A 16,325-nucleotide genomic window follows, 5' to 3' on the forward strand; every position below is an offset into this window, starting at 1 on the left:
GGTATAATAATTGCATGTTGCACATAACTGCGTCGAGTAACAGATTCCGGTGTCTTGACGGCCCAAGTGAGGAGTCAGGTCCACCGCGGACAAAACCTCCGCGTCAACCAGGATTGAGCTTGCTGGTTGCACGTGTCAAGATTTAGTCCAAAAGTTACTTGGTTTGGGACGGAACTCGCCCACGGTCACGGTGAGAGTGGGCTGTGCGGATCTGTGCCAGCTAAGTTTCACGTCAGCAGTGTGACGTCAGTCATTACTTGATACAAAAAAAGTTAAGTTCCTGCATCGGGGTGGCAGATCCTCGGCATGCATCGTGGGCTGGCCAGATGCACACACAGTGACGTGTGTGCATTCGTGATTCTTTATACCGAGACATGTTTGATGCGGGCCTTGTCGGCTTTGCGGATGTCCGCGGAATGTATCTAGATACTTCTCCAGCGGTAAACGGTTGTGAAGACGGACATTACTGTATGTTCTCATGTGGAGACGGTGTAACAGACCGCCATGTATGTATGCATCTAGTGTCTTCTTACACGCAGACGCCAACAAGAAGCAGAGGCCATCTCAACGATGCTTTGTAGGGGCTGGTAAAGCAGCTAAGAGCGAGGTTCATTTCCACGTCGCATAGTTTCTGGCTGTGCCTCAAATTGCAACTTCAACAAGCCTCACTGCACTCTTACCAAGTCGACATGTCTAAGAGCTCTGGAGGTAATGTATCCGCAGTCCAGATGGGTCTTGCCGAGCAGTTGATGTGATGCAGATGCTCCAGTTACCAGCGTAGAAGGCTGAGGAATCATGACGCTCATCATGAGCTCTGTCTACGGGTGCTAGATAGAAGCAGCATCGATAAGCCAAATCACTGAAGTAGTTGTGTCGGAATGCATTCGCACGCCAAGTGCTTTCCGATCTTAGTAAGTCAGTCACGTGCACGAATTCGTCACTGCTCTCGGCGATCTCCAAAGCATCTGCCTGCAACATCGCAACCGCTATCGCCTCATCACGACGCAAACAACCGCCGTCCATTACTCTCCAGGTCTTAGAACCTCAGTCGCCGCTTAACCCCCCGCGAAAACCGCACCACAGCCCTATCACGACTTCACGATGGCGGACGCTTCCGCGCAACCCAAGCCCAGCAGCAGCGTCAAGCTCGTGCTGCTAGGAGAAGCAGCCGTTGGAAAGGTATGAAGCAAGCAGACTTCATCGCGACTCTAGACTGACGTCCATAAGTCATCCCTCGTTATGCGCTTCGTCAACAACGACTTCCAAGAGAACAAAGAGCCTACTATCGGAGGTACGTACACAGCCACATGCGGACATGCTGCTCAACCACTACCCGCATCCCTATACTGCCAAACTATGACTGACTTACCATTTGACAGCCGCATTCTTGACGCAGAAATGCAACCTACCCACCCGAACCATCAAGTTTGAGATCTGGGATACCGCCGGCCAAGAACGCTTCGCCTCGCTCGCGCCCATGTACTACCGCAACGCCCAAGCCGCCCTCGTCGTCTACGACATCACAAAGCCCTCTTCCCTCACAAAAGCCCAGCACTGGGTCGCCGAACTGCACCGCCAAGCCTCCCCAGGCATCGTCATCGCGCTTGTAGGAAACAAGTTCGATCTGGCGACCGCCGCCGATGAAGAGAGCCCAGAAGATGCAGATGACGCCCCCGCAGCTGAGGGCGAGGACGAGCCAACAGAGGATGGAGCCGACTCGAGGAGAGTACCTAGCAAGACTGCAAAGGCATACGCAGACGAGGAGAGCTTGCTCTTCTTCGAGACGAGTGCAAAGACGGGGCACAACGTCGCCGAGGTCTTCACTGCCATCGCAAATGCTATCCCAGAGACGAGCTTGAAGGGGCCTCGTGGTGTAGGTGGACAGACAAACTTGAACAGGCAAGAGGATGCGCGGGTGAACCTGGGCAGCGCACGGACGGAGGGTCCTAAGGAGGGTTGCGCATGCTGAAGAGGTGCATGCGGAAGTGGTGTCGTGTGGATTTGCTAGTGCTCACGGAGGAGCTCGATAGCTACAAAGACTTGCGGGCACAATTGATGTGTTCGACTCCGGATTATCAACATTAGGCGTTGGATGGAATGATATACTTTATATTGCCGTCAACATGATGGCGTATATACTGCGTGAGAAGTGCGACTGGGCTTTCTATTCCAGACAGCTTGACTGCACCTAGAATGAGCTTTGAGTACAGTGTCCCTGCTTGGAAGGCTCTATCACACTCTGTGGGAATATGTAACCAGTCTCACAGAGCCGTGTCTGTTGCCGCCATGTTCGTCGTTGCTTCCCTAAAAGACGCGCCAAGAGCTATCCCTTCACTCAGGTTGGCACGCCAACAACCATCCCTGCCAGGGGCTCTAATATGCCCCACTTGCACACACGACGCGCTCATTTGCACTCAACCACCAATCTTACGATACCAGCCATGGCACCAGCTCATCATAAACGTCTCGTACTGCCGGAGGTATTAGAAAAGAAGGCCAAACCCGCGAAATGGGTTGAGAAACTCTTCTCGGGCATTCATGATGCAGATACCTCAACGCGCAGGAGCACGCGCAGCGGTACGCGTAAGAGCGCGCGAACCTCTCAAAGCGAAAGCACCGGCGACTCGCCTTTCTTCGTCCTGCCGCTAGACATCAGAGAACGAATTCTTCATTACACTCTTGCGGGGACCATAATCCGCTTTCGCCACTACAACACCTCTGTCATGGCTCAGTATACCCAAAATGGAGACGAGTCCGTCCGTTGGACGACTTTCGATGAATCCTTCCATGCGGACGGTCTTCCCTCGGACTGGGCACAATTCAAAGACGCCAAATGGCACAGCGGCAAGGGTCTTCCGGGGTGGATGATGCTCAACAAACGAATGCTCCAAGAGTGTGTCCACCAATTCCACAGGGAAGCCGTCTTTTGGCAAAATAACTTCTTCTTTACGCCGATCTATCCCTCTGCAAAGCCCCTAGGCTTGTTTCGTCTCGACAAAGCCAGAATTGTACGGATCAATACTGGAATCAATTGCCATCCGGAAGGGGTGGGAAAACCTCTGGAGGAGGATAAGTACTCTGTCATCTGCCTACACCCACAGCAAGAAGTATGTACCAAGCAATTTATATATCACCTGACGACCTTCCCGCCAGTACTGCAGATACTCAGTCTGAGCGTGTACGATTTCCATGGATGGCAACAATGCGACTCCTCTAAGTACGCATTTCGCTCGAAACTCACGGGATTATATGAGAAAGTAGACCAATCTGCCTGGAAATTTCGCTCGGATCTCACTTTCCTCGAACGACTACCCAAGAACTTGCAGAAAATCACTTTTGAAGTGGTTACGCGGTACATCAAACCTTCAGTCTATCCCGAGAGCACGTATAATATCAACTTTCAGAGATGTATGCGGCTTCTCAAAGATGAGCTGAGACGGATTGGAGAGATTCTTGTGGGTGGCGATGGGGCATTGGCTACGGAAGAGGTGGTAGACTTGGTACCCGCAACAGGTTCATTGGCAGACAGTCATCGGAAACTTGACACTATTTGGGGTTTGACAATAACGTCGCCTATGTACAGACGGGCGCAGCTGATGACATGATCAGTTGGTGTCGTGCGAAAGAGGAAGGAACGCAGATGCCTCGTACAGCAGCTCTGGGTGTACAGTCGACGGAAGAGCGGTGCTTTCCTGTAGGAGAGACTTCGGGAACGTTGGGCATGTAGAGATGAAGATCTGGTCGGTACGATTTCCATCGACATCCTTTCAGGGTCGTCGTCTCAATCCCAGTTGTTAAACTCTTCGGATTGTCTAAACCATTATCGTTATCAGACTGGACATCTTCCCAGTATGTAGTCGTTCGGAAAGCATCTACCAGCACGAGAGATACGACGAACCCTTGTATAGCCCTCTGCGCTGCAGCTGAAATCATTTGTAAAACTATGTCTTTTGAAAGCTGTTTGAAAATGTATGGTTTGTGTAAATCTAACGGGGTGTCTTCCGTGGTTGGGAGGTGCCGAGCTGCTGCAGTAGATACTACAAGCTATACGCAAGAAACCTGAACACCGACATGGTGCGATCAGATATGACTTTGGAGAGAAAATGTTGCCTGAAATTAATTGGCAGGCATCTCCATGAGGCAGTCGCGTTCCTATTATTGAACGTGTAGCGCATCCAATCATTGCGGGGTCGCCACACAAAAGTTGACCCGCACTAACCTTTTGCGCCTGCCTGCCCCTACCAACTCCATCATTCCCCAAGGCCATCAATCTGACTCATTACGCATCATCCTTCTCGACTAGGAAAGATTCGGAGTTCTGATATCCTATAATAGCACTCTGATCCAAACGCTCCGCAAACATTTCACGACTTATCACAAGATCGTTCAAAGCGATGGCAAGAGGTGGTCGAGGTGGCGGAAGTCGCAACACAGCGAATCAATCGAGAGATGTGCAGGTGTCAAGAAAAGTCAGTTGGTTATTGCGACATGGTGCTGGTCAGGAGGGCTTGAAGCTGGGAAAGGGTGGATATGTCAATGTGCAGGAGGCGGTAAGTTTGCTTTCTACCTCATGTCTCGAGAAGTTAGATACACGTTCAACACGAAGACATGGGTATTCAAAGATTCTCATATCCGCTTACGTTTAGATGGAGCAAGTAACTACAACATACGGGAGACTGACACTCCCCAGCTCAACACCAAAACCCTCAAGGGCTTGAAAGTCACATTCCCTGAGCTCCGCGACATCGTCGCCAACAACGACAAACAACGCTACTCTATGATCCTAGCATCCTCACTCGACCAGAATTCATCGGACAGCGCAACACAAGAGCAACCCACACCAGACGCACTTGAAGGTATACCAGAATCCGACAACCCAGCCGACTACCTCATCCGCGCCAACCAAGGCCACTCCATTAAAGTCGACTCCGAAGGCCTCCTCACACCCATCACCCAGGAAGCTGGAAATGTCCCTGAAACGGTCGTCCACGGCACTAACGAGAAGGCCTGGAACCTCATCCTCAAAGGCGGCGGTATGCGACGCATGGGACGCAACCACATGCACTTTGCATCCGGCCTCCCCGCTGGCTTCAAAGCCCTCGACGACTCCACCACGGAGGAAAAGGAAGCCGCACCCGTCATCTCAGGCATGCGCACAAACTCTACAATTCTCATTTACATCGACATCAATGCTGCGCTTGCTGCTGGTGTCAAGTTCTTCATTTCAGAAAACGGGGTTATACTCACAGAGGGTAATGAGCAAGGGCTGCTTTCGTATGAGTTCTTCAAGAGGGTTGAGAGTAGGAAGAAGGATGGTGGGGTGTTGATGAGTGGGGGGAAGTTACCTGAGGGTGTGGTTGTGGATGTTGAGGCGTGGGAGAAGGAGGTTGGGGATGGGCAGAGGGGGAAGAAGGGTGGGAGGGGCGGTGGGAGAGGAGGAAGAGGTGGTGCAAGAGGTGGTGGTGGTGGGAAGGAAAGGGTGGTAGATGACGCGGGTGATGCGACTGCTGGTGCTTCAGTGTGATCGAGACTGCGAAGGAATCGAAGAGAGGTATCTGTGGTAGGGCGATGAATGATCAAACGACAGAATAGAGAATGTTTGACGTATTTACTGGGTACGAGAAGCCGGGTATTGCTTACCCACTCTAATTTGGGTTACAGAGTCGCCCCCGGCAGCATATCGTTGTAGCGGCCAGGCAGACATTTCACTCAAAAGGTAGTACCATAAAGTTGAATATTGAATCGTGATGTATTGAATCGGGATGTAATCATCGACCGTAGACGAAATTATGAAAAGTATGCAAAGGTATATAACAGAATGCCGCCCATGTACTCATGATTGAACGCCGACCGACCCATGACAAAGGAAAAAAGTATAAACACAAGAAGTGTTAAAAAATTAGAACTTAAAAGCGTCTTTGCGCTGTAAACTTTTTGGACGTATACTCAGATCCACTGATGATTTTGCTTCTCCACGTCGACATTTGTATCGGCGGGAGGCGTTGTTTGTTGCATGGCGAAGTAGTCCCGAGCGACAACGCCCTCGCTTCGTAGCAGAGGGCTGCTGGGACGTGTTGTGCTGACGTGGTGGGGTGGTTGCAGGCCAGGGGAGTGGGCGTGCTCGGGCTCTGTGACGATGGCGTAAGCACCACCACCCGTCTCAACGCGATCCATCGGTGAGACACCGTCGTCGTGGTCGTCGCCTTCATCTATGCTGCCACGTGTACCGATGGTGCGCACCGTCATGCGTCGACCGAGACCACATTCTGGACTGGCTTGTTCTTCCTCAAGACGGATGACGACCTCGACAGCCTTTTCGTCCTCGATAACCTTGGGATGACGCTTGGCGAAGTAGCGGGCGTACTTGTAGAGTGACCAGTAGCAGCTGGCGACGTTGATGACAGTCAAGACCATCTTGTACGGTAGGTAGTACACGTACATGAGCACCCAGCCAACGCGCTCGCCCTTGCGACGGAGATGGACTTCGTTGAAGAGGACGCTGTTGATGAGGTACATGACGACGGTGGCGGCGAGGAGGTAGCCGCAGAACGAAGGGCGGACGTAGAACGAGATTGGTAGGATGAAGGGTGTGAGGAGGTAGAGCAGAGTTTCGTAGACCTGGTGAGACTGTTAGATTTTGATGAGTAAGAAATGGATTGTGAGTTACTAACCTCTTGGAAGACGAAGATCTTTGCGCCAATCTCCCACCAGCCGAGCTTCCAGCTACCGAAGATGTAGGCCATGTTGTAGTACATTCCGTTGACGAAGAAGAAGTTCCAGCGCTTGAAGCGTTGCGAGAAGATGGTCATCTCGCCGAAACCACCACGAGAGCCACCACCGGAGATGAAGACAGCGGTAGGTGTTTCGGTTTCGACGAATACCTGCGAGCACATCTTGATGCGACATCCGAGTTTGCGGGCAACGTGACCGAAGAACCAATCTTCAGAAACACTGAAACCGGGGTGTTCGTGGAAAGTCTTGACGAGGAGTTCGCGGTCCCAGAGGGAGATGGCACCGTGGGGGAAGGTGGCAGAACCAATCTTACCAGCAAACTCGCGCTGGATACCACTGAGCTTGTATTCAAGATCCTGGGCTTGTTGGCAAAGGTTGCCCTTTGACCCGTTTGGTCCGACGGATTTGATGGTGTAGCCAATGCACTGGACCTTGCCGACTAGACGTTCAGTGACAACCGGGAAGTTATCGGGCAGTGCGCAGTCGTCGTCGATGAGCAATACGTTCTTGAAAGCCTTCGCAGCGTAGCAACCGACGAACTGAGCGACAATCTTTGATCCGATGGGCGACCAGATGTGGTTCACGCCGTATGGGCGGCACACTTCTTCCGTGTTGTCGAGAGGTGTAGGGCTGTTACCGTTGGCGATGACGAAGATGTGCGATGGAGGGAAGATCTTCAAAGCGGCCTCGAGTGTGTTGGCGATGAGTCCAGCAGACTTGTAGCAAGGGATCATAAGGCAGGTGTCGGAAACATTGGACTGGATCTTGGTCTCTGTGGTGTAGTCGGCAGGGGGCGGGTCCTTCTCGAAGAGGATGAGCAGAGGAGCGAATGCGTAGCTGGGTTATGTTAGTAAAAGAAGAGGTAGCGATGCAACTGTGTCAACTCACAATAGCGCTATTCCAAGCACGATACCGAAACCACCAGCGATGACAAACTTTGTGGCCACGACCCAGTAGAGCCACCACACAGCACCCTTCCACAGCGGAATTCCGATAAGAACAAAGTAGACGAAGAGTATCAGGAAGAGGTAGATGGCGTACTCGAAGGTGTACTGCACCCACTTCTTTCGCTGAATCTCTTGTCCCTTTTGCTTCGCCTTTTCGTAAGTACCAAACATCTCACTCCTCTTAAAGTAAGATGCATTGGTCATCTTCCGCTGGAGAGCGTTGGGGACCATGGCATCAACAACGGACTCTAGAGTCCCTTTCCGGGGCCGACCACCCTGGTGTGCAGCTTCAGGTTCCTGAGGCAAGGAGGCTGTTGAATTCCGGTAAGAGTTGTTCTGTGTTGCGAAAGGATTGTCTTTGATCGAGTTGGGCCTGGTCGCGAAAGGGTCCTCATTCGACCACTTTGACGACGCAGTCGTAGTCCTGTTGAGAGAGTTGGGCGATGGTGCACGACTGCCCCGAGGACTGAGAGCTAGAACGTCCGTTGACCCGGGGATGTAAGAAAGGGTCCTGAAGGGTCTGATGTTTTCCTCTGTTGGTGATGGTAGTACCCCGCTTTGCTGCGACATTCTTTTGGGACCAGTGTTACTGAACCAAGAGAATCGATTACTCCTCCTGCGTTCGCCCTGCGTCTCTGTGCGTTCGAGATTGGTGGAGCGTTGGGTGCCATTTCGGTGTAAGCCTGAGTCCTGAGTTGGTCGACGACGTATGCTTCCTATGCCGTTGGGATCGAGGAAAGGGTTCTCTGCTTGAGGCTCCCATGTTCCATGTGAGGTATACGTCTTGTCGCGTTTGGATCCAAGGTTACCAGTGGCCCGAAGTAGATGCGCAGGGACAGTGACATCCTGTACGATCTCACTGGACTTTCGTCCATGTGCGTAAGTCATGTCTGCCAATTGATGTTCTGCAGGAGTATCGGAAGGAAGGCCGGAAGGAAGACCGGATGGAGAGGTCATGTTGTATTAACGATGACCAAGATGAAGGTCCCGGGGTAGTTGTGTCTGTGAAATAACGGACGGGGGTACCCCATTAATACTCGGGAGCCATCTCCAGACCTTGTACGATGTCCAACCTCTAGTCGGGTAGTCGGACAGCCACATCGGGCGATCCGACTATGAAATCTCCTCCTATGTGCTATTACCGATCCACATGGTAGGTGTGGGTACAACCCGGCGTCGATCATCATGGAGGGCGGCATGCACGTGTTGGAGGCATGTTGAATGATGCGCCACAAATGCGGTTGACAGTGACGTTTAGAGCGAGGGCTAGATCTGGAAAGTTTCCACGCCACTGAATCGCAACGGAGCCTTACTAGTTCCCGTCTACTTCTACTCCAAGTAGCTCCAGATGGATTTGCGTTTCTGATGACCCTGTTCGGAGCACGGGATTTGACGCCTCAGGCCGTGGATCTGTGGTCGTATTGCATCACTATATGGTTTGGCCGTGTGAGTTTGACCTGTCTTCGAAGGCCATTTTCCGATGTATGATGGAAGGCAAGGAACCCACATTCGTATAAGCGTGGCCAAAGAAATGACCTTCCAGTACCTTTAGGTGGGTTGTAGCATAACCCCTGCAAGTCTCGCCCACGTACCTGTCCATGGACAGAGCAGCTGAAAAGATGGATTCTGACAGCATCGCCGACATGGATAGGGCCCGTGCACTGCCACTGTCTGAGCTAAAACAGTGGGCGCCGTGAATTGGAACGGGTACTAAACGACCTCTTCGGGGTTGACAAGTAGTTCGAGGCGTAGACTGAGGCTGTGGCCAAGAAGTGCCGTCTGGACATGACTCCGAATCTTACTGTGCAGTAGGTCATCTTAGATCGATGGAAGAAAGAGTTTGCATCTCGATACCGGTGCTGCGCGCAATGATATCATAGTCGTTGCGCTGTGGAAGTCGTGTTCGACTTCTACGCCTCGGTCCTTGGCCGTACACATGCATCCTGAACCCGTCCGGAAGCAGCGCCCGAGAAGATTTTCATCTCGCACTCGTAAACACGGTGGACTGGGCCTTCTACTTCCACGGCATCATCCGTGCTGCTGACAACGCAGGCCCCTGCGTTGCAGCCTCGGAGAAAGCTTCACCGCGCTTGCGCAGGTACTCAGGGTAATTGTCGTGTTGTTGAGGCCGAGGACGAAGTAGGCAAGGTGACATGGGAGCCTTGCAGAGAGAGTTCAAGGGTGCTTTGCTATTACGCAACTTTGCAGGGCATCCCGCTGGAAGTCGGCGTTTCTTTTGAACGGTTGGCGCTACTATAGTCTAACATGTCAGTGCCGTTCGGGTACCACAACCTGGGAGGCTTCGAGGCTCACGTTGTGGCGATGCCAAATCATTGTCGCGGGGTCGCAATTTACCCAACTGTTCAGTTGCCAGGAGTTCGTGATCGGGAATCACCAAGAGATGTACGAGTGAGTGTTGCTGACAACTCGACGATGAGGTCCAAATTGCAGAACGCCGTTCCCGCCCGGGCCGCTGCCAAGGCCGGATGTCATTCGTTACGTCAGGCCCGCAACACGAGAGAAGCCTTTGCTGGACGTTTGACCATCTGTTAAGAATAGCCAACTTCAACCCTTGATCCCACCCCACCAATACAACACGAGATGAGTTCCTACGTGTCCCAATACCCGCCGGCTGTTGAGTTCGACCCTGCATACAAGAAATTCTTCGAGGAATTCTACGCTACGTCCGATGCAGCAGAAGCGCATGAGGAATACGTCCAGTACTTCACTAAGGATGCAACCCTCGTCATGGCCTCCAAGAGGGTAGTAGGCCGGGAAGGTTTGTCGCATTGCTTGTTGTTTCCAGCCTTGCGAACGGCTCCCTGGAATTCCATCGCCCTTCCATAATCTACCGGGCTAATTCATGGGCGTAGAGATCTTAGCCCTGCGCAAAAGTATGTGGGAGAAAGTTTCAACGAGAACGCACAAGCCACTCCAAGTGTTTCCGTTCGGTCCGAAGTCAGACGAGGTCATGTTGTACGGGACGGTCAAGTACGGCTTCAAGGCAGGCGGAGAAGCCAGCAAAGATTGGGCTGCAAGGGCGCACCTAGTCAAGGAGGACGGTGGCAAGGTGAAGATGAACTTCTATCAAGTCTACCTGGTGCGACACTCACCTCCTGTTCGCGTTCGTATATGTGGACTTGAAGCTAACCACGATGCTCAGGATACCGGAGCTTAGGATACCGGAGCTTAGACCAGGCAGGTAGATCTTATGTAGATCTACGATCGATTATAGGGGCTTTTCCGGCGCATGCAGTGTTTAAAACAACCGGCATACCGAGGTGACATTCACCGGTGTACTGTGAGCACTACTCCAGTGCTTACTTTGGTACGCTTTCAAACGAAGCGGTCTTCAGGAGAGGCCTCATATTCGGATCGGGCGGCGCAAGTACCGGGTCCACTTCACTCTGAAACACGCGCTGCGGAACCCCTCCGAACTATACAAAATTGTAAAGTGAACTGGAGATTAACGCATGGGCTCTTCTTTACTATGCGGATGTGAGGGCCGCCATCAAGTAGACGATGGATCCCGGCCAGTCAGTTGGTTGTCATAAAACCTTACGATTCACGTTGTCGTACAACCCGACAGCCCAGATGCGAAAGTTCTAGATGACCTGTAGGCATCCCAGCACCGCCTCGTCTCAAAAATATCATGCAAATTATTTCGAGCGCTGCGATGAATCAGGGTCCTGCAGGGCCAAGTGTTGCTTTTTCCAACGTGGTGTTGCCTTGAACGTATTTCAGTTACACGTACATTGGTTCTGCCCCTGGAACTACTGTTACGGAACATAAGAATTGCTTTTTCGTGTTCTTGTCCGTTTCCAAGGCCCTGGATTTTCTTTACGACCTAAGGACCGACCTCAGCCACAAGTACGTCAGCATGGGTGGGAATAGTTTGGTACTGCCGCAGTCTCGGCATGGCAACGCCACTCTGGGCGCAATGCTACGAACGTGGCCCAGATGCATCTAATGGATGGAGTCTCATGTACGAGTGCCGCGTAACGGTCTTCCAGAAGCCAGTCGGAGGCATAAGCAAAGCAGATGGGGCACCTCGTATGGTGCACCTACGCCTCGTATCATCTGCAGCCGGCATACATGCTGGACCTAGACGTGTCTGCAACGACAGGTTTCGCGGCCTCCGCAGCGTCGCCGAAGTGAGAATACCCCTCAATCGCAGCATACTCAAATACAACTCTCGTCCGGTGATGCGACCAGGCCAGGCTCCTTAGCTTTGCTGCTGGATGATGGATGTGGCATTGTAAAGCCTCTTGGTATCGTTCAGTCTCGACTTCCGCCGCGGGGAAGCAAACAGATCGCAGATGCTCGCGTCACTTTCGCCATATGATACCCCTGCTCGTAATCGTATTTGCATTCGTGTTGTATCTTTGCTGACGGGTCGGCCGAAGACGACATCATTGATCTTGTTCTGTGGCTCCGAGGATGTCGCTAAGAATTTCGGGCATCTCGGGCCATAGTTCACCCACCAGCAAGTTTGTTGTCACCAAGCAACGGAACATGATGTAATTGATGACTAGAAGGCTTGAGCTAATAAAGGGGTGAAGCGCATTCATTCACAATCGTCTATGTCAGAATCTGACCATGGAGTGCGGAGTTGCAGGTATGTAAAGTTCGTGGGGCGGGGAAATTGAAAAGTCAAAATTCGCGGACGCAGGCGGCTCCCAGCACAACGCCCCGCATTTGCAAGTACACGGTCATCATAAGATTTAGAACAGCGTGACCCGCATGTGCTCAAGGTATTGTACGATCAAATTCAAGTCTTTTCCATCAACAGGCTACAAACCAGCCCGGCTAGCTCAATCGGTAGAGCGTGAGACTCTTAGTCTTTCACGGTCTAACAGACACGATTACTCAGTACATCTCAAGGTTGTGGGTTCGACCCCCACGTCGGGCTTGAGAAGCTTTCTTTTTGTTCCTGGCGTCGTGGGTGGCAGAATGATGGTCGTGGTGTTGGTGGAATGGACATGGCGATTTTTTTTTGGCAGTGCCCCACCATTCACCATCCTACCACCTTACAATATCACAATACACCCAATCTTTCTGCTACTAGCCCACTCACTGTGGATTTATAGTCTAGAAATATTCTACAACATCATCACCTATACGCACACTCGGCCTCAACCATTTCTCCTCGAAAGTTGCATACAATACCTTAGCAAAGTTCGCTATACAGAGCACACTCTGCAAGAAGAACAACGAACAACTACGTCCTAGAAATATACATTAACCTGAAACTTGGTAAAGGATGGCTTTGATATCTATGTATGCGGCAGCACATCTGTTCAGTCTTGTCTATGGAGTGAGAGCAAGCTACGTCGAACGCAAGTGACTTAGAAACACCCGCAGCAAAGAGCAACAGCATCAAGCTCAGGAAATCAAGAGTTTATAACGGAGTTGAATTCGAAGATAGATCAAATGAGAAGTTATGACCATAAGAATACCTAAAGGCACACAGCTCTCGATACACATACTGCCCAGAATCAGTATCCCAACCCAAACCACCACACCCATCACCATCGCAAACCCATACCCCTCAAATAACCTCTCCAACTACCCCTCACTCTTACCACCCTCACCGCCACCATCTCCTCCCTCTGAACTCATACAACTACTATCGTCCTTCTCCCCCATCAACACCGGAACCGTCAACATCTCGCCCGCAAGAATCAAATTCGGGTCCTGGATGTTATTCGCCTTGACGATGTCGCATATGCCGACTGCGTTCTCGGCTGCGATCTTCTCTAGTGTGTCGCCGGCGGCTATGGTGATTTGTTTGTCGCTGCCGGAGTTGGGGTCTGGAGATGTGGAGGGTGATGGGGTGGGTGGTGTGGAGGCTGTTGCTGAGGCCGAGGTTGGGGCGGGTGGTGGTGATGGAGTTGCAGCTGGTGGTGGTGGTGACATATAGGTGGAGGCGGGTGGTGGTGACGCAGCTGGGGGTGACGCGGACGATGCTGGTGGAGGCCCAGCTGGTGGAGCAACAGAGGCAGAAGCAGATACAGAGGTTACTAGTGTCGTTGGTGCTGGGGCAGGAGGAGCGCCAGAAACGCTGCTGCTATGTTCGCAGCGGCCATGCCTGCGATGGATATGTGGGTGGACTGCAGCGGCTGTGCTTGACAACACGAGGGTCGAGAGCGCGAGAAGGATTACTGAGGTCTTCATGGTTGCTGGTATCGTGGTGCTGACTGAAGTTGAAGGATGTTTCGAGGTGTGGTAGGTGGGTTATGGTGTAGATAAGAAGACCTACCCAGTAGGTTTTATGTGTTTGAGGCTGTGTCTTCCTTGAATGAGCGACGAGGTATATGAACTTGTATGGTCTTCAATAGCACCGCGCCTGTATATGTATTCTAATCGCTTCCCCACGGCCTGAGGCAAGAAACATTTACGTTCGAAAACTTGAACGAACGCTTCATTCATGAATGCGACAACGGCTCCAGAACAATGGAATGAATGATTCCCGTTAACGCTGGCGTCCTGTCATTTCGATTCTACAGTGCAATGGAACGTTTTCTGTCACAGTGTGTTGGTGCTTTGCTGTCACTGTTTCGTAGATCAGGCCTTCTTCCATTCGGCGAAGTCGTGCTGGTTGAACGATACATAACAGTACCATACGTCAGGAGATCTGGCTCTTTCCCAGCTGAGCTTCGCATGTTAGGTGAAGTGAAGTGCAAGACCCATGATATGAAGATATGCGATTTGAAGGTGTCGAAAATCCGCATTGGTGATATGACATCTGCCGACAAGTGAAGCGAGCTGTGATGGCCTGACGTGTAACACCTGTCAGTTGTCAGAGAAGACACGAGCCACGCGTAGCAAAGCATCACCGAGTGTCTAAAACATGAAGGTATCGCAGGAAGACGATGAGAAAAAGGATTCGACTTTCAACGTGTTGTGTGATTAGGATATGCTAGAAGACTGAAATACTGTACAGTGAAAGAACAGAATGCGCTCGCTAAAATGATGCGGTAAACAAGCAATAACCAAAGGTAGCTCCAAGTGAGCTCACGGAGCAGCAAAAACATCGAAGATAACAGAATGTAAACAACAAGTCTTCAAGCGCCCAGCGCGATAAGCCTGCTCTTGATGTCCGTGGGCCTCATCATCTGGTTGATGACAACACTAGAAATACTGCCCATACTGACGACTGACACGTATCCTGGAGCGACTTCGCTGGCCAAAACCTCAACACACTTCATCGCCTCGTCTTTTGAAATCGGTGATCGGATAGAGCCTTGAATTGCTTGCAGCAGAGTGGTTGTAGAGAAGGAAATGCGCGATCCGGGTCTGTTCGCGCACAGTAGGGAAAGAACGCCGATAACTTCTGGAGTGCGTTGTAGAGCTGCCTTTCGCTGAAGTTCGGCGGGGGTCGGCGCTGCGGGGCCAGCCTTTGCAGCTTCTTGCTTTGCGAGAATACGGTCGAGGAGGTTGGTCTTGCGGACGGCAGCAAATTCGGTGATCTTGGGTTGGGCGGGCTGAGCTTGTTGGTTCTGGCCCATGGGCGTCTCGTTCTCCTTTCCAACAGACGGTCTCGTCTTCTTCTGTGCACGGCCTTGCTGTACACTCTCCTTGAACTCCCTCAACCTCTTGCGTCCCTTCTCTTGTGCTGGCGCGAGTGCGGTGAGGGACTCGCATATGGTGACTTCGGCAAGAGGAAGCTGGCTCAAGAACTTGGACATGGAAGTGTCGTCGAGAAACGTGTCCATGCATGCCTGCTTAATATCGGCCTTTTTTGGGCGTCCCCGTCCACGCTTGGGCACCGCGATTGGTCGGCTCATCATCTTCTGCGACGTGCACCATTGCGTCCAAAGCGTGTCTAGGCCTTCTTTGAACATATCCTGCAATCCCTCTTCGTTCATATGCGTCATGCCGTTCATCATCGGACTGCTGTCCTTGATCTCGATGCAGACCTTGCCGCGGCCATAGTCGGACAGGTAGTAGGGGTTGTTGTTGCCGGAAGGGCCATGGTCGAGGATGCCGATGAGGAGTCGGATGTCATCGTACGTGACTTTACGTTGCCGCCAGACCAATGTCGTTGATGCAATTAGGTCTCGAAGATCGGCAGGCGTTGAAGTGCCATTGTGGGCGTAGTGCAGCGACAGCGCGGTCAGAAAGGAAGAGTGTAACGCGAGGAGGTTGACAAGCTCGGCCGGGAGCTGACCGGGAGCAATAGGCGACATTGTTGATAGAATAGTGGAATGGATACGACGATGAGATATCTGGAACAATGTCGATAAGTGATGTGTCGTGTGGGTGTGAGGTCGAGGTCCAAAGGAGTGTTTATGGGCCGAGGGGGCTGCAAAACAGGGAAGGCACGTTCGACGCGCTTTACGCTTCTGCGCGTTCGCGTCGCGTTTCCGCCCCACTTTAATGAAACATGAACGTGTCGTTGCCCCACGCATCCGGCGTACTTTCAGTCCTCATTCAGCATTAGTACTATTTCCATTCTACTCATGACGCAGCGCGTGCAAAAATTGTCTTGTTCTCGAAGGAGTGGATCATGCAAAAGCAATGCCGTCGCGGCGCGTACCGTCGCCAGAGCTTGTCACGTCCGTGCAACGAATCGAAGGCAATCGTGAGTATTGTATCATATTGGGATGAGAAGCCCTGCGCCTATATACTCCAATGCTCATG

At 51.9% G+C, this 16,325-nt stretch overlaps 5 protein-coding genes and 1 non-coding gene across 6 annotated transcripts; 4 read left to right on the forward strand and 2 right to left on the reverse strand.

Annotated features, from left to right (window-relative positions):
- Positions 1 to 1,101: 1,101 nt before the first annotated feature.
- J4E92_002119 (uncharacterized protein) lies at positions 1,102 to 1,969 on the forward strand (the record flags this gene model as incomplete). The annotated part of the gene is made up of 3 exons (XM_051493525.1): positions 1,102 to 1,179; positions 1,228 to 1,291; positions 1,380 to 1,969. The coding sequence occupies 3 exons, from the start codon at positions 1,102 to 1,104 to the stop codon at positions 1,967 to 1,969; spliced, it is 732 nt and encodes a 243-aa protein (XP_051356756.1).
- Positions 1,970 to 4,488: 2,519 nt separating this feature from the next.
- On the forward strand, positions 4,489 to 5,524 carry J4E92_002120 (uncharacterized protein; the record flags this gene model as incomplete). The annotated part of the gene is made up of 3 exons (XM_051493526.1): positions 4,489 to 4,497; positions 4,545 to 4,550; positions 4,691 to 5,524. 3 exons carry the CDS (start codon positions 4,489 to 4,491, stop codon positions 5,522 to 5,524), a joined length of 849 nt encoding a protein of 282 aa, XP_051356757.1.
- A 422-nt stretch (positions 5,525 to 5,946) lies between these two features.
- Positions 5,947 to 8,567, reverse strand: J4E92_002121 (uncharacterized protein; the record flags this gene model as incomplete). The annotated part of the gene is made up of 3 exons (XM_051493527.1): positions 5,947 to 6,618; positions 6,672 to 7,569; positions 7,621 to 8,567. 3 exons carry the CDS (start codon positions 8,565 to 8,567, stop codon positions 5,947 to 5,949), a joined length of 2,517 nt encoding a protein of 838 aa, XP_051356758.1.
- A 1,713-nt stretch (positions 8,568 to 10,280) lies between these two features.
- On the forward strand, positions 10,281 to 10,857 carry J4E92_002122 (uncharacterized protein; the record flags this gene model as incomplete). Its single annotated transcript, XM_051493528.1, has 4 exons — positions 10,281 to 10,458; positions 10,553 to 10,573; positions 10,619 to 10,779; positions 10,843 to 10,857. 4 exons carry the CDS (start codon positions 10,281 to 10,283, stop codon positions 10,855 to 10,857), a joined length of 375 nt encoding a protein of 124 aa, XP_051356759.1.
- A 1,625-nt stretch (positions 10,858 to 12,482) lies between these two features.
- On the forward strand, positions 12,483 to 12,591 carry J4E92_002123. Its single transcript has one exon. It is a non-coding gene; the product is annotated as a tRNA-Lys (tRNA).
- Positions 12,592 to 14,746: 2,155 nt separating this feature from the next.
- J4E92_002124 (uncharacterized protein) lies at positions 14,747 to 15,871 on the reverse strand (the record flags this gene model as incomplete). The annotated part of the gene is made up of 1 exon (XM_051493529.1): positions 14,747 to 15,871. The coding sequence occupies one exon, from the start codon at positions 15,869 to 15,871 to the stop codon at positions 14,747 to 14,749; it is 1,125 nt and encodes a 374-aa protein (XP_051356760.1).
- Positions 15,872 to 16,325: the final 454 nt, after the last annotated feature.

Source organism: Alternaria infectoria (assembly GCF_024043175.1).
Source record: "Alternaria infectoria strain BMP 0036 chromosome Unknown scaffold_2, whole genome shotgun sequence".
Classification (NCBI taxonomy): domain Eukaryota; kingdom Fungi; phylum Ascomycota; class Dothideomycetes; order Pleosporales; family Pleosporaceae; genus Alternaria; species Alternaria infectoria.